Source organism: Coffea arabica, chromosome 10e (assembly GCF_036785885.1).
Source record: "Coffea arabica cultivar ET-39 chromosome 10e, Coffea Arabica ET-39 HiFi, whole genome shotgun sequence".
NCBI lineage: Eukaryota > Viridiplantae > Streptophyta > Magnoliopsida > Gentianales > Rubiaceae > Coffea > Coffea arabica.
The window spans coordinates 44,448,593-44,475,677 of NC_092328.1; the positions used below are offsets into that span (position 1 = coordinate 44,448,593).

Sequence of the window (27,085 nt, forward strand, 5' to 3'; positions counted from 1 at the left end):
GATGAATTTATTTGTTTGAATTTACAATTTTAAAAATTTATTTGTGTTTAAAAATATTTAATTTTTTTTATCAAGTGATGTCTTAAATTAGTCCATGAGATAACAGCCTTGAACAATTGAAACAATTATTCTGTGCACAAGTATGTGTATTTATGTGTGTGTGTATATATATATAACATCATCGAACTGGGGTTGAACTGATCCGACTGGTTGAATCTCGATCTGGCCACTTCACCAGTTCAATTAACAATTCGAGTTTCAAAACATTGATTTAAAGTTATACTCTTCAAGGGTTAATTGTCCTTTTACCGTCAAAAAACCCCAGAACTTTCTGGTCAAAGTAGCATTACCCCCAAATATTTCGGTAACAGCAATTTATAGTATATGTTTTATTATATTTCCTTAATAAAATCTCCAAAACCCCGAAAACCAAAAAAGGAGGGAGAAAAGAAAAAGATCAAGGGAAAGGGGAAAAGAAAGACGATGAAGATGACCTGGAAGAAGCAGAAAAAGAGCACGAGCAAGAAGCGACCTTTGTCCCAGTTACATAATCTTCCATTTGAGCAACAAGAAGATAGTACCAATACTGATAATTTGCAGGAGGAGGAAATTGGTGGGAACGACGTCGTTGAGAAGAATACTTCAGTTTCTGATGAGAATGTTGATGGGAAGAAGCTAGCTCAAGTCTATGAGCAACAAGGGAACAAACTTGCTGAGGTACTTTCTATTCAATTTAACATTTCTGGGTTTTTGTTTTCTTGAAGCTTTAATTTGACTTGAATTTGTTTTTCCCTTGAAGTTCTTATTTAATGTTTTTTTTTTCTGGGTTTTCTGAATTGAGCTTATTTTTTATGTGGGCTTGTTTGAACTTTAGTAGGTTGGTAAAGTTGAAGTCTTTGACTTGTGTGATCGTGTGTGTTTGTATTTTTAACTTAACTACTTGGTTTTCATATCTTATACAGGTTAAGCAGGTGAAATTAGCAAGTCTTAGCATGATCAAGTAGGGATTTTCTGTTAATTAATTAGTACACTATTGCTCCCTGTTTAGTTCTAGTGTTGCTGAAATGCATGAAAAAAGTCAAGGAGGAAACTTTTTCAACCCTTTTAAGTTTTTGACTCTAAATGGGATTTGCTGCATTGATTGACTTAGCTGGTAAATAGATCGTTGATGATGATTTTCAGGCTAAATCGCCTTTGCCTTAAAATGGCTGATAAGAAAAGAACACGTTTCTTATCTTAGTTTATGTTATGAGGAAGTGGAGGTTCTACTGACTTGTGATATAATTTCCTCTGGAACGAAAAAGATATATCAGTTAGGAATAGAAATGTTTATTAAAATGTGGCTAAGATCCTGAATTTGTTTGTCTAGGTGTGCATAAAATCCTCCAAATTAGGTCATTTTACCCAAAAAGTCTTGCTCTTAGTTTCTTTTTAGATGTTTAGGTACAGAGGTCGTTGATTTCATCTATGTATATGTGATCATCATAGATGTCTTCCATTTGTTCTTCTAGGTTATATTAACAAATTTTTAGTTGCTATATGTTTTGCTGATGAATTAACTGATCAAGGCATATGCATATGCATTCTTCCTGCGGGTGAATTCCTTTGAAGGAGTCCACCAATCAGCGTATGAAGAAATGTGGTATGTGTAGGGAAAACAGCAAATGAAGCTTTTAGAATTTTAATATTGAGGTAGGATAAACTTTGTTAATGTAAATACACCTGCTTCAGAGCTTTGTTGTAAATGTGCACCTTAGGTCATCCAACTAAATGATTAAGCTGCAAGACTACTAAGTAACTGCTACTTCAGCCTTCTTAAGCTGTGATAAATAACTATATGTTTAACAGGTCTTTTTGGAACTTATATGCCTGTAAGGTTTAATTCAAAGCCATTTCTATTGTAATACTACTCTAGGACCCTTAGTTACAATCATTTTTCAAGAAAAGAAGCAAAATGCTTATGGGTGAACATTCCCAACTGTATCCATAATATTGTATCAGAATTGTTCTTAATCCAGTTGAGTCTACTTTCTTGCCCAAATGTAAAAGGTTTCCTTGCTTTGGAGAATCTAAAGTGTACAATTACAGCAAGGGGTGCAAGAAGGAAGAAGGGCGGGATTTTTTTATATTTTAGTTTTGGATAATGGAGGTTACCCCTTTATTTATTTATTTAATTTCCATAGTCATTTGGTATAGACTATCTGAAGATTTAAAATTTTTGGGTTCACCTTACAGAAGATAAGGAGAGCTTGTCATGTTATCCTTTTCAGTAACTTTCCTCTTTTGAAAACTGAGTTCTGCTGTAATTAAGATGGTTTTGGTGCAGAATGGATATTTGGACTAATATATAATTTTGGGATATGCATGCACACACTCAGAAAACGGGCATAAATTTTTTGTTTTATGTATCTATGGATTGTATATCTATAATTTTTACGATTTTATACTAACTGTAGCGGTAGGATGAGGCAGTGTAGGCGACTCTGAGCTTGACCATATAGAGCTCCCTATTTTCATCACATACCACAGTTTAAAAGTCATTCATCCAGAGGAGAGCCAGCCGTTGTGAGTCAAGCCTAATGCAAATTCTGTTTTACAGTTCCTTCCAGTTAAGTGTTCTCTCACTTAAATTAGTATTATTTAAGAAGAGAAAACATCCTATTGAAGCTTTTATGGTTTTCCCGGATGAATAGCTAACATGTTTGGGACATGTAATATGGTTTCTAGATATTACTTTGTATTGTTATTTTGTGCTAAGATGATGAAAACATAAATAGAATATTTGTAAAAGACTTTCCTGCTGCAAGCACAGATCATCAGTTTGTATCTCCTTTTCTAATATGTGTTATAAAATTCTACATGTAAAAAAGCTCCTAATTTTCTAAGTTAATTGACTGGCCACTCACCGCCTGTTTCAAATTGAAGGATGGGAAGTTCAGTGAGGCACTAGGCAAGTGGGAGGCTGCTCTTACTTTGATGCCAGAACGAGCAGTTTTGCATGAGCAAAAAGCTCAAGTTTTAATTGAACTGGGAGAAGCATGGGGTGCTCTAAAAGCCGTCACTCGTCTGTTCCATATCTCTTCTATGTTTCTTTTTCATTTGCCATTGTGTTCTATATCTAATTACTTTTCACATATACTTTGCAGGAGCCACAGAATTAGAACCAACATGGGCTGAGGTTTGTTAATCTCAGTTCTGCATAAACCTCTATCATATTCTGTTGTTATGATTGTATGTTAATATGGCAATGTATTGGGTACTCAATTGAATGGCTGTCATACCTTCAACATGCCTTCTGTTTTTACAAACCCAAACCTTCTCTAGAAACTACTGGATATTTGTGATAGATGTCCAAACCTGCCTCATTCATCAATAGGATCCTCAGACAGTACCCAATAAGCGTATTTATCATGTTATTTAAATTTTTCTGCCCATTAGAGATAGACCGTGTTACTACTTCCATACCCATCTGTGTATATATTTTTGTATGTGGTGAGTAGCAAAAGCATTAGGCTATGCTGGACCAATTTCTGACTTATGCTACATCACTATACAATTCTCAATTAATGGAGTACTTCCATTTTTTTTAGGCATGGATTACCCTTGGTAGAGCGCAATTGAACTTCGGGGAGCCTGATAGTGCCATTGAAAGCTTTGATCGGGCATTAGCTATTAAGGTAAATATACTCGGGCTCTGAGTATCCTTCCATGGCGACATGGTTAATTTACAACCTTACTGCATTGATGGAATGCAATTTATCTTGAGGTAGAAAAACTTTTGTCCAGCCTTAGACTATACAGTACTAACATGATGATGGCGTGGACCCTTTTTTATTATTTTTTTTTCTTGATTTCAATTTATTATGTGTTTGTTCTTGGTTCAGTACACTGAAAGTGTGATGTTACATAAGTTTTTGCAATTGCCTACCACTTGCTATCTCAAATCTCTGAAATGTTTAGATTACGCAACTACCAGAAAAACTGTCTCTAGAGTTTAAAGTATGTTGTGTGACAGATGGTCTAGGATTTTGTGGTGCTGTACAAGGATAACAGCCCTTACATGGGACTATCTTCTGGGAATAGTGATGAGAATTGAGAGGTGTCATTGCCACAATGGGACAATAGATGAGAAAGGCTAATTCTAGACTGCTTTGCATGAAGTAATAGAACAGCATGATGTACACATAAACCTAATTCATTTACTGTAAAGGTTGAAAATCATGATGAAGTTTTGACCAAGAAACATCAGATTTTTAAGTTTCTTGGAGCATTTTTTTGTTGGGCAAATTATCCAATTGGCCCTTAAACTCTTTGTCTAAGTAAAAATAAGCCCCTCATCTATTTTTTGCTGACTTTAAGCCCTCGAACTTGTAAAATTGGACACCCGTGACCCTTTTTGCCAGTTTCTCCGGTTTTGCAACCGGAAAGTGAATTCACACGAATGCCAGTATGCTTTTAAGAAGGGCATTTTTGTCAAGCAAAAAAGGAACAACTCCTCTCTCCTCATTGACTTCTCCACCGATGCCGTCTCCCTCTCCTCTCCTCTCTCCCGCAACCTCTCCCTCTCCCTCCCATTCGTCTCCTCCCCCATGGACACCATCAATGCCGACGTTTCCCAGAAGCCCTCCAATCCTTCCAAAATACCTATTCGACCTCAAAAAATCCGAAAGCTGTCATCTAACCCTACTTCCACCATTGCCACCACCCCCGTTGTTCTCACCGCCGTTAACTCCTCCTTCATGCCCACCTTGCAGACTTCCGAGGCCAAAGCCCAACAAATTACTGATTCTTCCTCCTCCCCTTCTGCCATACCTATTCCGACCACTGCTTCCTCCTCCTCTACCACCACCACTACCATCACCTCCACCTTCGCATTGACCAGCACTGCTGTTACTTCCACCACAGTTTCCACACCCACGGCATCTATGCCCAAGAATCGGAGGCGTAATGCTGTCCAATCAGCTAGGGTTCTGCCCTAGATCATCAAACCCCTGTCGGCCGAGGGTGAAATCAATGCCGCTCTCCACCATCTCCGCGTTGTTGACCCTTTACTTGCTACCCTGATCGATACCCACCAGCCTCCGGCATTTGAGTCTCACCACTCCCCATTCCTTGCCCTCACCAAGAGCATTCTCTATCAGCAACTCGCCTACAAAGCAGACACCTCAATCTACAATCGCTTTGTAGCGCTCTGCGGTGGCGAGACTGCCAAAAATGCCGATGGCTTGCTTTGCTTCCTCCTTCTTTGCCTGGGCTGTTTCCCTGATCACCTTTCCTTCCTCCGAATCCATCAACCCCCTAACTCGCTTCTCGATTTTAGCCGCTTTCACGAACCCACCTTCCGTACTTTCATCCATTGGTAAGGCCAACTTCATCTCCTCAACTAAGAACAGCCTATTCAGCCTCTGCTCAGCATAAAGCGGCCACCCCACCATAGGCACACCCGCACAGACTGCTTCCAACACTGAGTTCCACCCACAGTGGGTCACAAACCCACCCACCGACCCATGATTCAACACATCCACCTGCGGTGCCCAAGAACTCACCACGAAACCCCTACCCTTTGTCCGGTCCAAAAACCCGTGAGGAAGCAACAAATCCAGATCTGGGGCGGGTGGAGTTTGAAAGCGGCTGGTTTTGTCCTCAGAAGGCGGACTGCGCACCACCCACAGGAACTTTTGCTCGCTCCTCTCCAACCCGATGGCTATCTCTTTCAGTTTTTACGCGAGTTTTGAATCTTTTGACAAAAATGCCCTTCTTAAAAGCATACTGGCATTCGTGTGAATTCACTTTCCGGTTGCAAAACCGGAGAAACTGGCAAAAAGGGTCACGGGTGTCCAATTTTACAAGTTCGAGGGCTTAAAGTCAACAAAAAATAGATGAGGGGCTTTATTTTACTTAAACAAAGAGTTTAAGGGCCAATTGGATAATTTGCCCTTTTTTGTTCATTAGTTATCCTGTACTAAACAGTGAAATCTGATTTTTTGGACGAAAAGGTTTATATTTCTACTTACATACGTACACGGATTTGCCCAGGTATAAAAGTGCAACTTATCTGTGACAGTAAATCATGTTTTTGCTGTATCAATCACATCATTAATGCATCTACAACACATTGTTTATTACCTTTTAAGGATAACCCTATCAGTTTCTCCATTTAGTGTGTCCTTGCACAGGTTCTTTTGTTTAGGCATAAATAAGCTGCCTTTTATTGTTTTGTGTAGATAGTTTGAGGCCGCTGAAACAATTAGTTGTTGAGAAACAACTCTTTTCCAAAAAATTGTAACAACCAAAGGTTATTTTGAAGAAGCATTTCAGGTGCACTTTTTAATACACTTTTAAGCCATTTTTTAAATTAAAGCTAAAAAAAATGTGGAGAACAAAAAAAAAGCCTTGATTAACTTGAAATCGAGACGGAAAAAAGCTAGAATCAGAATAATTCTAGCATATAAGATCACACCCAAGTATGCTGAATGTCCAAGTATGCTGAATGTTATCAGACTCTAGGCAAGCATCTTGGCAGCCACCAGCCTGAGCTAGTTCGTCAATTGCATTTGTTTGGGTGACTGCATTATTTTGTATTAGATTTGTGTTGGCTTTCATGTTTTGTACTCAAATGGTATTCAACTTATTGTGTCATTGCAGCCAGATTCTGTGGACGCACATGATGACAGGAAGACTGCATTGCATCTTATAAAGAGGCGAAAACAGCTTCATTCTACAGGCTTGAGTGCCAACGCAAATCGTTTTGCCGTTGGGGATACTGGTCAGTAATGAAGCTAATGGAGAATTATGAAAGCAGCTTTGCTGTCTTGTTAAAGGAATTTTGGTAGTTTTTTTTGGTTAAAGTATGAAAGTACCCTATGGTGTTGACTTCTGTGGCTGGCTGTTAGTGTCAAGTTTATAATGTTTCACATGCTGGAGTTCCTATCCACCAGTTGTAAATAAGAAAGAGGGAGGGAGGGAGGTGGGGAGAAGTATGCTAGTAAGTGCACAGATAATTAGATCATGCTGAATTGCTGATAGCTCATAGCTTTTGTAAGTTACAGGCTTTTCTGGGTTCCTGGCTAAGAATTGAAGATCCATGAAATTTGATTTCTGTTCAACAATCTATGCCTGGCACAGTAAATGATTTTTGAGTTAATGATAAATGGTCCTTCAGTCGAGGTATGATGTTGTCATTGAGGAAATTTTCCAATCCCAATCTTCTGTTCCATCATCAGCAACATTGTGAGCCAACACCTGATCCACATTAAACCCAGAACTTTTTTGTGACATTCCACGATGATAGCTTTTAAATTCAAAGCGCACAACAGGTAACTTCCACAACTTCCATGGTAAGGGCCAAGGACTAACACCAAATGCTGACAGCAGATTGCCTTCAAAGTGGGTAAAACAGAGTTTTAGACGTAAAAGTACTCATTTCCCCAATAGAGATATACACGCATGTAAACCTGAGAGAAAAGGCTCAGCCAGTAAAGCACTTTAATATGTCCATATAAACAACAAAAGATGTGAACACTTTTACCTGTTTCCATGAGGAAATAAAGCCAACACTTTTGACTTCCAGAGACAGATCTTCCTTGCGTTTAAGAAAATCTATTCAGTTTTATATAGAAGCAGCAGGATTCCGACCAAACTGGATGATTATTGGCTTGCCTTTAAGCGCGTACCCATTGACTAAATTCTGCATTCAATAGTTCAGAAACACAAATCTTATGACTTCAAATATAGATAAAGCAGGTACAAGCTTATGCATTCTTTTATGAAATCCTGTAACACATAGCATGGACTGAATCATGGAATATTTTTTGAATCTTGCCTGTAAAACAAGCTTAAATGAGACAAAATTGGACTCTGCACACAATTTTATCTCGAGGGTGTCTAAGAGGTCAATAAAGAAATCTGTCCTTGAGAGTCTGGAGGTAGGCAGAATGAGTGAATACAAATTTCCTTTCTTTCAAGAGGCCACTACGCCCAATATCTCGTGTACCAATAGAAATAAGCTGACTCTCATTTTAATCTGAGACACCGACTCTATAAGCGCATCAAAGAAAAAATCATTTTCATCTTTTTGTTTCAGTGCCATCGTCCGCGAGCAGACAGATGTGTTTTCATCATTCTTACTTCAATTGATAGGAAAAATAAATGGGCAGCAGCTATTCAACCCAATTAGACAATGATTGGCTAGCAGAGCAGGAAAACTTTAGATTACGTTAAAGCTCAATTCATGTTTTTACAGGGAAGAACTTTATAAAGTGCAAGTGCCACTTTTATTAATTGAGGACCAGCCATTAGAGCAAACATAACAATACTATCGGGCACATGAACAATTATACTGTATTAACTCAAAAAATACATAGATAACAAGGCAGAAACAAAACTTCACTGTTGAAAAACTTACCAGAGCACCATGGGCAAGTTCAATTGATGGGAAGGTAACAAAAGCCTGTCCTCTCATTCTTCCTTCCTAAGAGGTACAATAATTGCAGCATTTCGGTGTCAAAATATAAAGCAGAAAACTAGCTCTGAAAACATGTAGCAAGAGTGGATGTCAAAGACATTATTTAGGCAACTCAAGAGCATAGCATATTTGGTAGGAACAAAAGGATAGAAAGCACAAACTAGAAGACATAAAAATCCCTTTAGAAGAAAGAAAAAGTTGGTCGATCATTCTCAATCAATGAGATGCATTTGTTTGTCAAGAATGATAATAAAGCATTTGCACCAGATACACAGGATATGGAAGACAAAGTGTTAGGAACTGAAAATTCTTTCTCAAAGCAAGGTAGTTTTTTTTTTTTTTTTTTTTAACTATAGTTTGTAGTTGCAATAAATAACAATAGCTCATAGAACCTGCAAAGCATTCTATTAAAAAAAAAAAGTTGACTTTTGAGTAAATTCATGGAGGTTAGATTGTTATCATTATAAAGCATGCCTTTACATCCAAGACAAGCCTATGTATTCTTGAAAAAACATCTAGAAAAAACTTCTTCTCTTGAAATTCAAGGAAGCAAGGGCATTCGACCATTAATTATGAAGGAAAAATGTGAAAAAGATTTGCAAGGAGCATCAGTGCACCAATAATTCTTAGACTCGCATGCCTGAGGATTCAAAAATTCATGTCAAAATAAGTACATTATCACCTACGTAACTAACATAAAACAAATATCAGAGAACATGTCAACCATGGTTGTAATTCTCCACGCTCTTGAAATCTCATTTCCGATGTAAATGATTAGTGAAAACTTTAAGCAAAATCCCTTTTCAACCAAAAGCAGGAACTTGCACAAATTACTATGCAAATAGGAGGAACTTAACCTAAAGAAGACATAGTTTGATAAAAGACAACATTATTCAATTATTCATAATCCTTCCAGGTCTCAGCCTTAGAAAGATCCAGGAAGCAGGTAATAGAACTGGTCCAAAACACCGAATTAAGTATGAATCTTCTGTGGCATCAAGGCAAATTAGTGAACACTTCTATTAGTCCCCTGTTTCGACCTCAACAAAGGAAGACAAAGAAGGGAGAAGCCCCACACCTACAGGATTGATTTTAGTAACACTCCATACCTTCATTACACTTCCATTAATCATTTTCCTTTACACAATATTATGCAAAAAGATCAAATCTAGTTGCTCAGAACAAGAAGGAGGTCTAAGAAGTTAAAGAGTGAGTTAGCTTTCTCACCTGCATCAACTTCACATTAAGACTGGATTTTGCTACATCAATGCTTCCAAAGAATGACCCTAAAATCATACCATCAGAAAGAAGCTAAGTTAAACAGCAGTGGCATAAAATCCACTGGAAGCTGAGACATCTTATTTCATACCATTATTGTTTTAGCCTTCATGAAAGAATAAATTATCATCCAAAAAAAAAAAAGAATAAATTATCATCCAGAAAATTAGCAAAATAGAGAGTTTTGCACTCACCAAATATAAAGTAGAAGTCATCAGCTACCACATCTTTCGCTAGGTTCTTAATGTACAAAACAGAAGAAGGATTCCCAGCTCTATAATTCTGCAAAATAAATTTTCGTACCCATGAGGGAAGAGCTATATTTGTGGCAGACATATTCAATAGAAAAGGATGTTCCTACTAACTTCCTGCATGCACACTTCTCCAGTGGGCTAAGCATGTCCAGAAAATTTGAAATACATACTATTTAGATATCAAGGGGCAATTAACTTACAGTAAACTGAAGGCCTACGCATCATCCTAATCTATTAGACTATGTTACCAACATACCACATAACAACTTGTCTAATTCGTGGAACTGTGTCTGAAAAATTTCTAGATGCCAGGAACTTGGTTGAAATCTGATAATCTACTAAACCGGCATCCTTTTCAGCTCTTTTCTCATGGTAATTACATGGTATAAAAAAATTATAACTCAGAAACAATATAAAACAATGAATGCAATACCTTGAACATAGGCAAAGATAAAATCTCCTCAGGGGGCAGTTTTCCCCTCTTTAGTTCTTCTACCGTCGCATAAGGTTCGTGATGTAAGGCCTCTTTGTCTGGCTTCAGTGATTCCTCCTGAGCTGCATCACCCACCTGTTCATTCTGAATCTGTTTCGGTGCTATCTTAATCTGCAAGACATCAAGAAAAAAGAATCTCAAAACCTGCAGCAAGAAAAGGTTTCCAATGCACAACTCACTAAGAAGGAAGGTGCTGACCTGTAGCACAGGGTTCTTCTTTTTTATTATTGGGATTTCTTTTGGAAGTAAGGCAGAACGTTTCAATCCAACAGCCTCATGCCCAATGTCCTCGTCAACTGCAGGACCTACAATTGCTTCTCGCTTGATACGCTTTGCCTTAGCTCTGCCCTCTCCTGGAGCTTCCTGAGACATTAAATTCAAAATTGTAATGTTCCATCAATATATATTTTCCTTCCAATACTGAAAATGAAAGTAAAGCTCATTATACACAAAGCAAGAGACTCAGAGTTCTGCTGAGTTTCTAATTACTTTAACCAAGAGTTTCACAAGATCTTAAGACCATGGAGACAAAGAAAACAGTAAAGACAAACAAAAACTGGAACCAGAATATATTAACCCTCATAGTCAAACAGAAGGCAAGTCAAAAAAGGGTAGAAAAGACAGAATTATGGTCGTATATCCCTCTTATTGCCAAAAAAATCAAGGGATAAGGGAAAAGATTCACTATCATTCCAAAAGCAGTGAGTTCGACCTGCATGTACATATCCATCCAGGGAGTAAGAGAATACAAAACCCAACACTTTGAAGGCAATCAAAAAACTTGACTGCAGGTAGAGGAGAGAAGTGTCTTCACGAGTTTTAGTCCAAAATAGGCATAGTTTCAGTTCAATCACAGATGGCAGAAAGAATGTCATCCTCTGGAGAAGGCAAATTCAAAATGTAGGTAACAGGCAATTAAAAGAGAAGGTAACATTGAGCAATACACATTTGTTCAAATGCCTGAATCTAATTAGCATTTTGAGACGGTAATAGACTCTGACTTCTCACTGCTCTTTAGAATAACTGAAATTTGTCAATTATCTTGTGCTTGGTTGACAAGTAAACAATAATTGTTTTTGAAAACAAAATTTGTTATAGCATTACCAGGCATGTAGACAAAAAACTATTAAGTTCAAAATATAGCTAGCTTTCCAATGAGCAACAGGGATACAAAAAAGAAATCCCAAGATGAGTATGGTAAAATTTTATGTAGCATATTGAGAAGAGTTTATTTTCAGAAAATTGCATTAGAAGTTGATTTCCAAGCTGTTTTTTGTTTTTCTTAAAAGAGAAGTTTCCATAATTCAAATTTAGCATAAGGAAATAAAGCCTCCAGCAGTATGTAAATTGCCCTAACTGTCAACCCCCAGATGAGACAAAAAATAATTTTTCCCCGGATCAAAAGGATTATTTGGGGCATTTTGAGAATGAGAAGCATGAATGATCCTACCTAAACTCATAACTATATGCAGTAATATTCAACACTTTTTTGGAAATAAAACTATAAAAGATAATGTGGATTAATATTCTGTGCTAGAGATCGATAGCTATATGCTTTTAACGGAGAGAAGGAAGAGGTCCTAGACAGACACAGAAAACTCAAACCAAAACAACAGGTTAAAACAGTTTAGCACCAAAATTGATTTCCAAGCCCAACTGGTGATGGATTTAAGCCTCTAGAAATACCTGTCAAATTCACCTCATGAATTTTACCTTCAGAAAGAATTTAGTGCTCAATCCTTCTATACGGGAACTTTAAGGTTTTACAGCAAATATCAAACAAATCATAACAACAATATTTGGAAGCAGGAGAAAACCTCATCTGAAGACTCCATTTCGGATTCGCTACTGGATACATCTTCCATGTTAGTTCTTGTAGCAACAGGCGGAGGTGGTGGAGGGACTGGAGAAGCAAGCACCAAAGTTGGAAGGGGTGGTGTTGGAAGTGCCACACGAAATGGAGCTGGTATATTCATTTTATTCATCAAGTGCAACACCTAAAATAAATACATCAATGTCGATAATCTGATGTTGCTATAGGTTTTCTGTTCTGATTATTAAACAAAAAGCACAAAGAAAAAGAATTGAAGTGTATGTATAACCTGTGTATAGAACCGCGGAACAGCAATAAGTGCATTAACAATGTTGGTGAGGATATTCCCATCAGGAGGGGGATATGCGTACCTACATTGCAACCAGATCAGCAAACCACAATTAACCAATTTGTGGCCTTTCCTGCTGCTTAGGACTTTTCTGAGATGCTAATATAATGCTTGAAATTGGTCAAGTTTTCTGTATTGAGCTTGGCTAATATAATGTTACAATTGAATAAAAAGATTTCATAGTCAAGAGTGGGATGCTTTCTCTGCCACTCAAGCACTTCTTGCTGATGATCTAACTAAAAGAACAGGAAACATATTCTGAAGCACAATATGGAAGAACAACAAGGTTATCAAATAAATCTGTTCTAGACCTGAAGCTGAATTGATGACAAAGTATTGCTTTGAAGGGCACCGGTTGCACCTATTTGGTGCAGTAATAAAAAAAAAAAAGAAAAAAGTATTTACCAAAAGCTAATCCAGTTTCATCCTATAAATTCACAAGCCAACATTATCACATGCCTATAAGAGCCCAGATAAGAGACAAGAAAAGGAGGGGATGCTTATGTAGCTAAGCAAAGTGGCATCCTCGAGTAAAGAAAAAAGTACCTTATGGGAGAAGGAAAAAAAAAAGAAAAATAAACCTACTCAAGGTAAGGAGGAAATGGGTAGTCCACACCAAGCCTTTCAGCAATTGGCTCACTAGTTAGCAAGGACCCTAATTTGAATCCTTCTCTTTGATGCTTGCCAACAGCAGCATCTTCTATCAAAGAATCCAAATCACTTCTCTTTTTGTTCTCGTCCTCTTGGCTTTTCTTATCTTTCATGGATTTGCATGCTCTCTCTACTAACAAGACTTTGCCAAGAAATCGCAACCTGACAACCAAAATTTTTAGACAATTAAATCAAGTCTATAATTTAAAAGATAAGAATAAAATATTATGAGTACAAGGATATTTCATGCGCACTTAGAGATAAAATAAATTCATACCCATTCAACTGCTTCTGTGCTTGAGATGCCAAAGCTTCATTCTTGAAATCCACAAAAGCACAATTCCTCACCCTATGGGGAATTAAGGTGGGAGAGGTTACAAATTAAGTTAATATCCAATTCAAAAAAAATAAAGTTGACCCATGTCATAATACACAATGCAATGATCAAATTATCCACAACCAGAATTCCACACAAGAAATCATAAGGGTGAAACAAATTGCAGCTAGGCAAAAACAGTTTTACTATGTATATCTCTTGCAGAAGTTACTGAACTAAATGCCTAAAGACTTTGATCACAACAACAGATTTAGAACAAGCAAAGCAAATTGTAAAACTACATCTATGATACTTTCGTTTAGCCATAGGGAAAAAGATGAACAGAGTGTATGTTTGGACAAAAGGTGAGAAAGGTCCTTCATAAGAGAAGAGGCACAAGATTGCTGTACTAAACAAACAATAGCATAAATCATTGACAACAATCCACTCATATGATTAACGGGGACGTACATAGAAGCAGAAATGTAATCTGGACAAGGAACAAAAAGAGAAGTCCATTTCTCAAAATCGACTTCAAAGTCAATTCTTGTATCGAAACCATTTAATTCAGAACAAAGCTATCCATCTTAGTGTAAATAACCCAACTTTGTAACCTCTCCCATTCCTAATCAACATTTTCCCATTTTATTAGACAAAAATAACACTACTTGAAAAATCCCTTCCTGCAAAATCAGAAGTCTTTACTGATTCATTCACTACTACTACTACAGAAGTTTATGACCAATATCAAGAAGACTATAATTACCCTAGCCATCTCAAACTGAAATTTCACCCAAAAAATAAAAATTTAGACTTTCCATTTCAATTCCCAAAATTCATCAACTGGGATTAAGGGGAATGGGGGAGTATGGAATCAAGAAATATTTTTTTTTTAAAAAGGCAGCTAGGATGTAAGGGGAATGGGAGAATGAAATCATAAGCATGACCTGCCATGCGAACACGGCCGGACAGAAGAGGCGCCGTAGTGGGAGAAGAGTCGAGAAAGGGTCTCCTGAGGAATTGCTTCGGGAAGATGACGAACCAATAGTGTAGCTTCATGCTCGTTTGATTGTAAATGGTACCCCAAATTCTGGGCAGTCTGCAACTGAGGCTGGATTGCCGGCGGCACTACCGGCAGCGGTTGGGTGGCGTCAGCGTCAGACATGGGAGCAGACACTTGTGTTTCGTCAGTCGTGCTAAATTTTATAAAATTGGTACTTAAACTCGAAACAGGGAAATTGCGCTTCGTCAGTTTATGTCTACTAGAAATAGTAGCCCTCCAAGTATTATAAAATTTAACTTTTCACCATACAACTATTAACGGATAAAATTTAGCCGCTTAACTAATTAAAAGGTATAATTTTAGTCCTTTCGTCAACTTGAATTATTATGTTGAACAAAAATATCATCATGTGCAATAGGGGCATACTGGAATGTCCCTAATTTTGTGTCTATACCTAAAAAATATAATATATAACACATTATTGTCACAATCAAGGCACGAACTAAATTAAAGTTGATTAGGGAAAGTGTTTAATGGATAAAAAGTAAATGATACTAATAGACATTAAATAGGTATTTTTGGCTCGTCCAGTGTAAGTGAACGTATTAAAATGGATATGCTTATTAGGAGAAGTTGAAGGAAGCATTTAATAAAGGTGCAAAAAAAAAAGAAAATAAATAATAAACAATAGTAGCGAAAGGTTTTATACATCTATTGAGGCTGGAAATTTAAAAAGAAAAAAACAAAGAAGTCATATAGTTCAAAGTTGTCTCACGAAAACTTGAAATATTTCATGTCAATTTCTTTCTTTATTTGAAGGAAAATTTTGGTGGAAGTTTTGCAAAATGTGTTAAAACAACCATTTTTCACTTGAAAAATAGATGAATTGAATGGTACGAGATAATTAAAGAGTGTAAGTAATAGGTTTCGGATTCTATATCTTCCACTTACACTTGAAAAAAAAAACTTTCACTTGAGATATGGTTCCATCCAGTGAGATATATTAAAAGCTGAGTTCCAATTTTGAAATCTAAGCAAAAAATAAAATCTAGGGTGTAATTTCATCAAAGTTCTCAATCTGACCCTTCAACTTTTCCTGGCTCTATTTTAACCCACTGTCGAGTACTTTTGGGCCCAAAACGGTGACAGAATGCTAAATTAACTGGCACGTCTTTTACACGTTTCCGTTGATATCACACTTTTATTCGAAGGGGCTATCAATCAAATCAAATAAGTTTGAAAAGTACCTAGAAGGGAAATATGTGTTTAATTACTGAACAACAACGGATTATGGTACACTTCACCTTTTTCTAAACCAGTTTATAAAGATGGAAATTTGTTCTTCAATATTTTATCCAAGAAGTAAGAAGTACGAAACCAGTTTTCTCTCTCGAATATCATCGCATTTTGCTGTTACCAAATTGACATTTCCCAAAGCAAGTAGAGCGGTGGTTTACCATGAACACAAAAGTAGAGGAGATGCACCTCATGGGTCTAGCTGATATCTACACAGAAGCATATAGGATCATCTCTAGATGCAGAAAAACTTTCAGAGGCATCACTTTTACTTTGATCCTACCTTTGTCATGCTTCATTTTCATAGCCAGTAGGGACTTATCTGCGTTGACCTTCACAAGCTCTGGTGACCTCCCTGATTTCCCTTCATTCGGATGGGATTTCTTTTGGTTTTTCAAGGTTGTTTATCTCAGCTGCCTGATCATCTATTACAATATGTCAACTTCTACAGTGGTCTTTACAGCTTCATCAATATATGGATCTGGTGATAATCAACCAAGTTTCAAGAAGGTCAGAAATGTCGTGCCACAGGCTTGGGAAAGGCTAACGGTCACTTTTTTATGCAATTTCTTTTCTTTCTTGGTATACAGCGTTACCATTGCAGTGATCACAACATTCCTATCAGCTATTACAATTGGAAAATATCAGTTCACGCAAAAACTTCTCCTAGTTGTGTTGCCAGTTTACGCGGTGGGTTTTGTTTATATGACAGTGATTTGGCAGTTGGCTAGTGTTGTATCGGTTTTAGAAGATTCGTATGGATTTGAAGCCATGATCAAGAGCAAGCAGTTGATCAAAGGAAGGTTGGTAATGACAATGTTCATATTCTGTCAATTGAATTGCTCTTTTGCTTTGCTACATATTTTGTTTGCAAAGATCGTTGTATACGGGCATTCATTGTTGATGCTGCAGAGGGTTGCGTTTGGCTTAATTTGTCTTTGGTCACTTTGCACATTGATTCTCTTTGGATTGGTCGTCCAGACTATCGTCTACTTTGTCTGCAAGTCATATCATCTCGAAACTCATCGACAAGTCAAGCCACTTGAGAGTTGTGATGACACTGCAGTTTAGCTGGATAAGAGTTTTTCTATTTTGGTCATTGCGAATAATATATCAGTCTTGTTTGGTGATCAAGTCTGTAAGCCTCTCTAATTTGTTCTGTGAAATACAAGAGAACAGCTGTGTATTTGATCTTACCATATATGTCAAGGATCAGGATTTTGATATTATCTTTTATGTTTTTCTACGGGCAAATTACAATTTACTTATTGTGGTTTAGTGTTTTTGTACATAACCCTTATATGATTTCAAAAGTTATACAAAACCCCTTCATGATTTGGATTAAAATGTCAAAATAACGGAATTTGCAATCCATAATGGAGTCACCTATAATGTCAAAAATATACTTATGTAAAGTTGAAAATTATTGGGTAAATTATATTTTAGCCCCTTGTGGTTTTCGCAAAAACCACATAACCCCCCCATCATTCAAAAAGCTATACATAAACCCCCTGTGGTTTGGGTTGAACTGGCAAATAGACGGAAAGCACCCACCGTAACGATTCGTGGGCAAAATGTCCAAATTACCCTAATATAAATACAAAAAGGAAGCAGATGAGTCAGATTCTTCCTTGTTCTGTCTTTGTCGTGAGAAAAGGAGAGAAAAACATGACCACCGAATGAAGGAGAGAAATTTAACCCACAAAGATCTACCATTGAAGACCAAAAAGTAGCTGTGAAAGAGAATCACGAAAGCTGTTGTTGCATCTGGTAAGTTTTTTGACATCATTTTAGCATATAAGATGCACTTGCATGGTTTTTGAACAGAAACTATCGGGCATTGGAAAGTTAATAAATCAGTGATTATTTTGCTTAAGCGTTGATTAATTTAAAATTTTGCTGCTTTGGGACAATCTGTATTATCATATTTAAGCATAGAGTATTTTATCGACTAGAATTGAATTTATGCATTAAGATTAGGGTAAAGAAAATTGCATTCGGGAGTTCTAAAATCACCGGAATTTCAACTAAACATGGGTAGAATACGACTTTGTTAGTTTGAGATTTGTTGATTAGTGTCAAATTTGGGTCAAATGTGGGTGGCTTGATTTTCAATAATATAGAGTGATTTGGCTGCTGATAAAGTTTTGGCAATTTGGACATTGAATAATTTGGTGTGAGCCCATGTTAAGTAAGTCATACGAATTTGGTTCAATGCTTGGTTCAATGCTTCAGAATTTGGTTCCATGCTTGAGGCATCTTGGAAATTGGCTTTTGATGTGTGCTTTTTTGCTTTAGAACTTAGTCTGAACCTTTACTGCTCCTTATTTGTCTGTACTTGAACTCTTGCCGCATAGCTATAATGGTAGTTAAATTAAGGGATAATTTCAGAGCAATGTGGTACATGTTTACAAGCAAGCAGGTTAAAATCCCGCCTGCATAATAACGCTGAAACCCGCAAGCGGGATTCTGTGTTTTTTCTATTTCAAGGTTAGCTCGCATGCGGGTTAATGTTATATTTGAGCGCGAGAAGAAAAAATTGATAATTAGGCTCTTTGGGCATTATAAGTAAATATTTAAATTAATGGCAGTTTTATTACACCAATATTATTGTATTATCATTATTATGATTATTGTATTATTTCTTATGCAAATATAACATTTAATTATTTAAATTTGATTTTATTTTTACAATTTATAAAATTTTTATCACTTATATAATATTTTTAAAACCCTAATACATCTAAATTTGATTTTATTTTTCAAATTTATAAGATTTTTATTTAAAAAAATGGGATACGGATAAGATATCCGGTTGGTTCGATTTGCATAGGTGCATATGAGAATATCCGAATACTCTTTTAACCCGCATGCGGGTTTAAGGAGATTATGGCAACTCTCTGACACACTAGTTACCCGTCCAACTCTCAGGGGAGGTTTCTGAAATTATCCCTTAAATTAATTGAGATACTTTCTTTTGCTTTAAACCATTGCAAATGTCCACTTTGGATAGCTCATGTATGTGCTTTTTGACTATGCTGTCTCGATGAGTACCAAGTTCAGCCTGTGAGTACCAAAGCAGGTTCATACCAACTGGAAATCATGTTTGCCTATTATATCAATTGACTACCAAAGCAGATTCATTCATTCATTCATTGAACACAACAAGTTCAGATTTACAACACTTTTAGAGCCACAATTCATCTGAAGTATTTTCACTTAAACATCAAAATGAGAAATGATAGCACAGATATAGCAAAACAAGCACCCACGCAAATCTTCATGGCTCCTAAGCTTTCTTCAATGTTTTTCATTTTCCTCAAATATAAACCACCATCCATGCGCAAGCCTTCCACTTCTGAACTATCAATACTTGATTCTCCACTAAATATGTCTCTCCTTGTAACATTCAAATCACTAGTGTAATTTTGTCTTATTCTCCTTGTTGGATTGCACCATGAGAAAAATTCACAACTTCTTGTCGCACAAACAAAATATAGCTTTCCTTTTGAAGGTTTGTCAGATTCAACAATTTTTACCGCTGCTTTTCTCCCACATGAACAAAATAGGTATTGGTACCTTAGATCTTCAGTACTTCCACCAGCACAGCTTGAGCATGACATCTATAGTTTATTGAAAAAAAATTAATAATCCATTCAAGTCATATTTCAGGAAAAGGAAAAGACTGCACCTTGATGTTAGAACTCACCTTCAGATTTCTTTCGTTCTCTATCTTGGGTTCCTTCACCAACATTCAGTGCAAAGTCAGCTACAAAGTATTTCGGAAGATGGAAAGAGATGAGGAGCACCCATCTAGGCTTTATTGGGTACGTCAAATTGGTCAGGGGTAATATGGGTATGTTTCCTACTGCTACCAGAAGAATAGGCGCGTTTTGCCCACGAATCGTTACGGTGGGTGCTTTCCGTCTATTTGCCAGTTCAACCCAAACCACAGGGGGTTTATGTATAGCTTTTTGAACGATGGGGGGGTTATGTGATTTTTTCGAAAACCACAGGGGGCTAAAATGTAATTTGCCCAAAATTATTTATTAATCACAGGGGGTTATATGTATATTTTGAAAATCATAAGAGAGTTATATGGTAAAGTATTAAACTATAAGAGAATTATATGATGAAACATAAAACCATGCGGGGTTAGTGTGTCATGCATATTATGTTTATATATTTTGGTCATTTCAGTCATTTTAATTTTTAAACAAGAGTAATTTCAACATTTTTAAAGGTTCTATTATGAAAAACCATTTCCGTCATTTTAACACTTTAATCCAAACCATGATGGGGTTATGTATAGCTTTTGAAACCATAGGAGGGTTATATACGAAAACACTAAATCGTAGGGGATAAAGTGTAATTTGCCCTTTTTCTAATTATAATTTCATGCTAGCTTTTGGACATTAGCATCTCAACGTTTCATATTAGCTGAAACAAAAGTAGCAATGAAATGTGAGAATCTAGTGAAAGCCATTAACATATAAGCTCTCATGGCAGTTTTTAGCCATTAACATATATATATATATATACACATATATAAGAAGCAGTTTCAGTTTACTCTTTGGCGCACTTTTCGGCTTGCATTTTCATCTGCTTTGTTGGCGAGAAAAACTTTAAAATGTAGAGATATGTATGTTATTATGCAGAGGGAAACACCATTTGTTCGTTTGCTCTAGAAAATTTAGCATCTCATGTAGATTGGCGGTAGTTTCATGTTCATCTTATTATGCAGAGGGAAGCATCATTTGGTCCTTTGCTCTAGAAAATTCATCATCTCATATATAGATAGATCGGCGGTTGTTTCATGTCATAGCCCATTAATATCCTAGGGATATGTATCATTATGCAGAGGGAAGCACCATTTGTTCCTTTGCTCTAGAAAATTTATCATCTCATCTCATATAGATTGGCTATAGATTGGCGGTAGTTTCATGTCATAACCCATTAATATCCTAGGGATATGTATCTTATCTTATTATGCAGAAGGAAGCATCATTTGTTCCATAAGCCATTAATATTTTCTTGTTTTACCGGGCTACAACAATGTAGCAATCAAGCAACATAATGATTTTATTGCCCTTCCACGTGCTTGGTTTTTGTGCAACCAAAGGATCATAGTCGTGGGTACAATTGCACATCTCATATCAGAACTCTTTTTTCATTTGAAAAGGCAGCCCTGAATGAACTCCTGCAACTCATCTCACACTCAGGAAGTTCAACTCAAGCCAGGGCATTGTTTTTGTGCGTTCCAAGTGGAGCTTTAGTTTTACGACGTCTGGTTTTTGTTTGTGCGAAAGAAAGTAACCCATTGAAATAATATATAAACGTTGTTTGTGGTTTCTCTGTTCTCCATCTTGTATCTTTTTCATCGTCTTGCATTTTCTTCTTTGCAGCTCTTAAACAGTATGTATTTTCTTTCTTTCGTCGAATTCTAGCTTCGTTTGCTGCTTTTTATCCCTGTTATGTTTAGTATTTCTTATCCCTGCAGAGTTTCCTGTTTCCTGTTTCTCATCTCTGCAACTTCATTAACTGCTCCTTATCCGTGCAAGTTTCCTCACCAATTTCAGGTTCAGTTCCATGCTTTCTTATTAATATCACGACTCTTTTACCGTTTGTTAAGAGTACCGTTGTGCAGTTTTTATACGCATGTTTGTTTTCCTTGTTCTGCTGTTTATTGAATGTCTTATTGGTTTTGAATTGCTATATATTGCACTTTTGTTTATTGGTTATTTGATTCTTGTTGTCTAATAAAATGAGTTTGTCGAAGTTTGTTCTTGATTCTACTGATTCAATAACTAAAAAAAAAAAACCAACGTAATAAAAAGTTAAGAGAGCAATACGCTGCACTCTCTGCTCAAGAAAAGGGGATTCGTTTGGCCAAACAGAGAGAGGCCTACCAAAGAAGGAAATTAAATAAATTTTTAGCGCTTCCTGCTCACGAACAATTGAAACGAGCTGAAAAATCAGTTATTGGGGAGACTTTTCGCGTTCACTGTAACCAAGCAAAGGTTGAAGACGAACAAGACCGTCTGGCAAAAAAGAAGGAAATGCGTCGACAGAAACAGAGAGAGGCTTATCATAAGAAAAAATTACGCCTATCTTTTGGTACTTATACATCAAAAGATACTGAAGAAATTGTTGATACTGCTCCTGCTACTGCATTAACTGTTACCACGAGTACCAAATGCCTGTCGAGTGAAGATCTTCAAAAAATGGAGAGTGCCACTTCTACTGCAGACAACATATTATCTGCTAAAGTGCCATCTCCAGATAATGCTAAGACATCCAATACAACTACACAAGACAATGGTCAGCAGACTAAAAGTCAAGGTACTATACTCTTCTCCTACTTAAACATGAACTTCTCACTGCAAATATTTTGAATCTTCACCTTCCTTAATCGCGTATACAATTATTCATCATTTCATTTTTTTGGATTAGTTATTAAGCTATCTTTTCTTAATACAGCTAGAAATTCTTCACGGCATTGTTCGGTCAAACGCTCTAGGAAAAAAGCAGCTCCAGCGAAAGGTTCTGAACACTTTTTTCTTACTCATTGCACCAAAAGACTCCTAAAATTTTCCCCTTCGATATTTTGCAACTACCTGTATGATTGATTAATATCCTGCTCTATTGCGAACTAGATCAACACTCAATATAACAATCTATCATTTTTATTCATAGGTAATACAGTCCTACAAGGCATTGATGCACTTAATTGCATACCTCACAAGTCAAATAAGTTACCTCGGAAGGAAGATTGTCAATATTGTCATGCAAAAAAGTTCCATTCTGAAACAGCCAATTTCTGCTGCTCTGATGGTTCTGTTGTTCTCCATGACAATAAATTGCCCAGTGTTCTTGTTGAACTATTCACTGCTCAAACAGAAGAAGCGATTTGTTTCCGTACATATGTTAGAACATATAACAATATGTTTGCTTTCACTTCATTTGGTGTTCACTACGACAAGGCGCTCTGCAAAAGGAACAATGGGATCTACACTTTCAAAATTCAAGGACAGACTTACCATTTTATTAATCATCTGATTCCTCATCATGGTTCAGGAATGTATCTCCAACTTTACTTCCATGACACAGATCGTGAGCTACAGAATAGAATGGCCACGTCAGACAGATTAACTGAAAGCCTTGTGATCAAAATCATGGAAGTTATGAAGACAAATCCTTATGCTTGCTTTTTTCGTAGTTTACGAAACGTACCTCAGCTGGATTCTTATCAAATAGTCTTGAAATCTCACACCGATAATGATCAACGTGTATTTAACCAGCCAACAGCTTCCCAAATTGCAGCTCTTTGGGTTGAAGGGGAAAATTCAGCAAACATCTATTCTAGGCATATACAAATATATACTAAAAAGGGTCATACTCATCGAATTCAATATTATTATGGATGCTATGATCCTCTGCAGTACCCGCTCTTGTTCCCACTAGGAGAAACTGGTTGGCATCCGGGAATTAAAAGATCAGAGAAAGTCAATCCAAAAAAAACAAAGAGAGCAACAAAAAAACAACAGACTTCAGCAACGTTGTCTAATTTCCGTTCTGCTCAAGAAATGATTGACAAGGAAGAGGAAGGTCAGACTACCTATATGCATTTCTTATATATATATAGATAGAAATAGAAACAATAATAATTCCATAATTACATCACTTTTCTTAATGGTTATTTTATGTACAGCTATTCAACGATGCGAGAACTCAAAAGGAATATGTATCAATGAGAGAATACTATGCTTACAAAATGCAAATTAGATACCAGTGCACGCCTAACATTCTCAACACTGGAAGACTATTTCAGCAATTTGTAGTTGAGATGTATGTAAAGATTGAGACTCAGCGGTTAGATTTCTACAGAAGCAGACAACAATTAATACGCAGGGAACAATTACAAGGACTCATGGATAGTGTTGTTCAAGGACAATCTCGCGGAGCACAGGTTGGCCAAAAAGTTATCCTTCCAGCTTCGTTTATTGGGGGTCCAAGAGATATGAAAAGACGATACGTAGATGCAATGGCTCTTGTACAAAAATCTGGCCGACATGATATATTTATTACAATGACTTGTAACCCTGCTTGGCCAGAGATAAAAGAAGCCATGTTACGTACAGATGAAGCTCAGAACCGACCAGATCTCCTATCAAGAGTGTTTCATGCAAAGGTCAACATTTTAAAGGAAGATTTATTCAAAAAGCATATATTTGGAGATGTAGCAGCATATACTTATGTTGTGGAATTCCAGACACGTGGACTACCACATATTCATATGCTTATTATTCTACAGCCGAGATCAAAATTATATTCGACAGAATCCTATGATCGAATTGTGTCTGCTGAAATACCAGATGAACAAGCAAATAAACATCTGTTTAATATGGTTCGAAAGCACATGATGCATGGCCCATGCAGATCAAAAAATCCAAAGAACGTGTGTATGCAAGGCTCATTTATGAGAAGGTGCAGAAATAATTATCCCAAGAAATGGGCTAGCAGAACAACTCATGGAAACAACACCTATCCAACTTATAGACGAAGAAATGATGGCAAGAAAATCATTGTCCGTGGACAAGAACTCGATAACAGGTGGGTAGTTCCATACAATCCCTATTTACTTGCGAAATTCAATTGTCATATCAATGTTGAGATATGTTCTACTGTTAAAGCTGTTAAATATATCTATAAATATATCTACAAAGGACATGATAAGATACATTTCCAGGTTAACAATGATAATGAACCAATAGCTAATAACCAACCAACTCAGATTGATGAAATTACAAAATATCAATCAGCTAGATGGGTATGCCCAGTTGAAGCTATATGGCGTATTTATAGATTTTCGTTATCTGAAATGCATCCTGCAGTTATTCATCTTCAGCTACACCTTGAGAATTTTCAGTGCATGACTTTTAATGAAAAGGAAGATTTACGAGATCTCTTACAAAATTCTTTCAGGAAAAGAACAATACTAACAGAATTTTTTCGCATGAACACTACTGATCCATTAGCTAAGCAGCTAAAATGTACATACAAAGAGTTTTCAGAGTATTTTGTATGGTATCGTGGAAAAAAATATTGGGCAGTGAGACAACAAAAAGACAGTATTGGTAGGATAGTTAGTGCCAGTCCAACAGAGGGTGAACGCTACTTTCTTAGACTGTTGCTTACTCATGTCAAAGCACCAACATCTTTTGATGACTTGAAGATAGTAAATGGAGTTCATGTTGGTATGTATCGACAAGCAGCTATCCTGAAAGGTTATTTTGAATCAAATGATTCACAAGAACAATGTATGGAAGAAGCTGCTGCATATCATATGCCATACAGTCTAAGGAGATTATTTGCAACTTTATTAGTTTATTTCCCACCGGCAAATCCTCCAACTTTATGGAACAAATTTGAACAGGCAATGTCTGAAGACTACAATGGGACATCTACTTTACCTCCTGAACAGATTCGACTTGAGGTACTACACCAAATCAACAACTTTTTGGATTCAATGGGAAAAGACATAAACAGCTTTTCCTTAGTCTCTACAACATTGAGATTCCGAGATAGATACACAAATACAAGAGACACCTTAAGTGAACTCAATATTCAGGTATCGGAAGCAGATTTATTAGCCATTACACAGCTCAATGCAGAACAAAAAACTGCTTTTCACCACATAATGGATGCTATCTTTGTCAAACAAAAGGGATGCTTTTTTATTGATGGCCCTGGAGGCACTGGAAAAACATTTCTATACAAAGCTTTGCTAGCTGAAATAAGATCAAAGGGTTATATAGCTCTTGCAACTGCATCATGTGGAGTTGCAGCATCTATCTTACCCGGATGACGAACAGCTCACTCGCGCTTCAAAATCCCTATAGATATGAATCCAGCTAACATGTGTAAAGTTAGCAAACAAAGTGCTTCAACAAATTTAATTCGTCAGGCAAAATTAATTCTTTGGGATGAAGCACCAATGACTCATCGACATGGAATCGAAGGAGTTGATAAACTTCTAAGAGATCTCATGGACTCCACAGAATTATTTGGAGGAAAAGTTATTGTATTCGGCGGCGATTTCAGACAGGTCTTACCCGTAGTCACAAAAGGAATCAAAACAGATTTTATTGAAGCAAGTATCATTAGTTCCTATATCTGGCCACAACTCACGAAGCTTCATCTCAGCCAAAATATGAGAGCTATAGCTGATCCACAGTTTACTGCTTATCTCCTTCGAATTGGAAATGGAATGGAGCCACTGATCGATGATACCAACATTCGCGTCCCAGACCACCTTCTCATACCCTATACTAATGAAGATGAGTCCATCAATATACTCATAAATTCTGTTTTTCCAGATCTTACAGCTTTTACTAATGAAAACTTTTCTTTGATAAATCGAGCAATACTTACAACTAAAAACGAATTTGTTGATGAACTAAATAACATCCTTATACAGAACTTTCCTGGACAAGCACATGAATATATAAGTCGAGATAAATCCATTATAGAATCAGAACAAGCAGTCTTAGAAGATTTCCTTAATAGTTTAACTCCAAATGGTTTCCCAGCTCATAAAATTATCCTGAAACCAAATACACCAATAATTCTACTAAGAAATATTGATCCTCCGGAAGGTCTCTGCAATGGCACCAGGCTTATATGTAAATCTTTAACACAAAATATTATACATGCTACTATTAGTTGTGGTGAATTTACTGGTAAAGAGGTGTTTCTTCATAGAATCTGTTTTCGAATAGATAATGATGCTGATTGCCCTGTTTCTTTTGAAAGAATTCAGTTTCCTGTTCGTTTGTGTTTCGCAATGACTATTAATAAAGCTCAAGGTCAAACTTTAGATTATGTTGGATTATACTTACGTGAACCCGTATTTTCTCATGGACAATTTTATGTAGCAATGTCTAGAGCTAAAAATAGAACATCTATTAAAATACTAATTAGACCCCCTAATTTCAGTACTGAATCATACAATGTCACACAAAATATAGTATACAGAGATGTTTTAGACATAGCAAATAACTAGCTCTATTATCATTCGTACATTACTCCTGTTGGTTTAATAAAAACTGAACATAGCTCCATATGATGAATATCCTGTTTCATACTAATTTATAGCTTTAACTCTT

At 36.6% G+C, this 27,085-nt stretch overlaps 4 protein-coding genes across 5 annotated transcripts; 3 read left to right on the forward strand and 1 right to left on the reverse strand.

Annotated features, from left to right (window-relative positions):
- Nucleotides 1-314: 314 nt before the first annotated feature.
- Nucleotides 315-7,166, forward strand: LOC113712512 (uncharacterized). The gene is made up of 5 exons (XM_027235990.2): nt 315-717; nt 2,926-3,064; nt 3,147-3,178; nt 3,591-3,677; nt 6,646-7,166. The coding sequence occupies exons 1-5, from the start codon at nt 385-387 to the stop codon at nt 6,772-6,774; spliced, it is 720 nt and encodes a 239-aa protein (XP_027091791.2). The 5' UTR covers nt 315-384; the 3' UTR covers nt 6,775-7,166.
- LOC113712511 (U11/U12 small nuclear ribonucleoprotein 65 kDa protein) lies at nt 6,991-14,860 on the reverse strand. Of its 2 annotated transcripts, none has more exons than XM_027235987.2 (12): nt 14,566-14,860; nt 13,580-13,651; nt 13,237-13,464; nt 12,592-12,673; nt 12,307-12,486; nt 10,688-10,852; nt 10,430-10,600; nt 9,937-10,024; nt 9,692-9,750; nt 8,405-8,470; nt 7,529-7,687; nt 6,991-7,379 (listed from the first exon to the last, which is right to left on the reverse strand). In XM_027235987.2, the coding sequence occupies exons 1-11, from the start codon at nt 14,781-14,783 to the stop codon at nt 7,610-7,612; spliced, it is 1,407 nt and encodes a 468-aa protein (XP_027091788.1). In that variant the 5' UTR covers nt 14,784-14,860; the 3' UTR covers nt 6,991-7,379; nt 7,529-7,609. The 2 variants fall into 2 exon arrangements, with proteins under 2 accessions (XP_027091788.1, XP_027091787.1); XM_027235986.2 differs by having other exon boundaries at nt 6,991-7,454.
- Nucleotides 14,861-16,079: 1,219 nt separating this feature from the next.
- On the forward strand, nt 16,080-16,988 carry LOC113711537 (uncharacterized). Its single transcript, XM_027234694.1, has one exon. It carries the CDS (start codon nt 16,080-16,082, stop codon nt 16,986-16,988), a length of 909 nt encoding a protein of 302 aa, XP_027090495.1.
- Nucleotides 16,989-21,976: 4,988 nt separating this feature from the next.
- Nucleotides 21,977-25,785, forward strand: LOC113711538 (uncharacterized). The gene is made up of 4 exons (XM_027234695.1): nt 21,977-22,259; nt 22,398-22,460; nt 22,614-23,248; nt 23,629-25,785. The coding sequence occupies exons 1-4, from the start codon at nt 21,977-21,979 to the stop codon at nt 25,783-25,785; spliced, it is 3,138 nt and encodes a 1,045-aa protein (XP_027090496.1).
- Nucleotides 25,786-27,085: the final 1,300 nt, after the last annotated feature.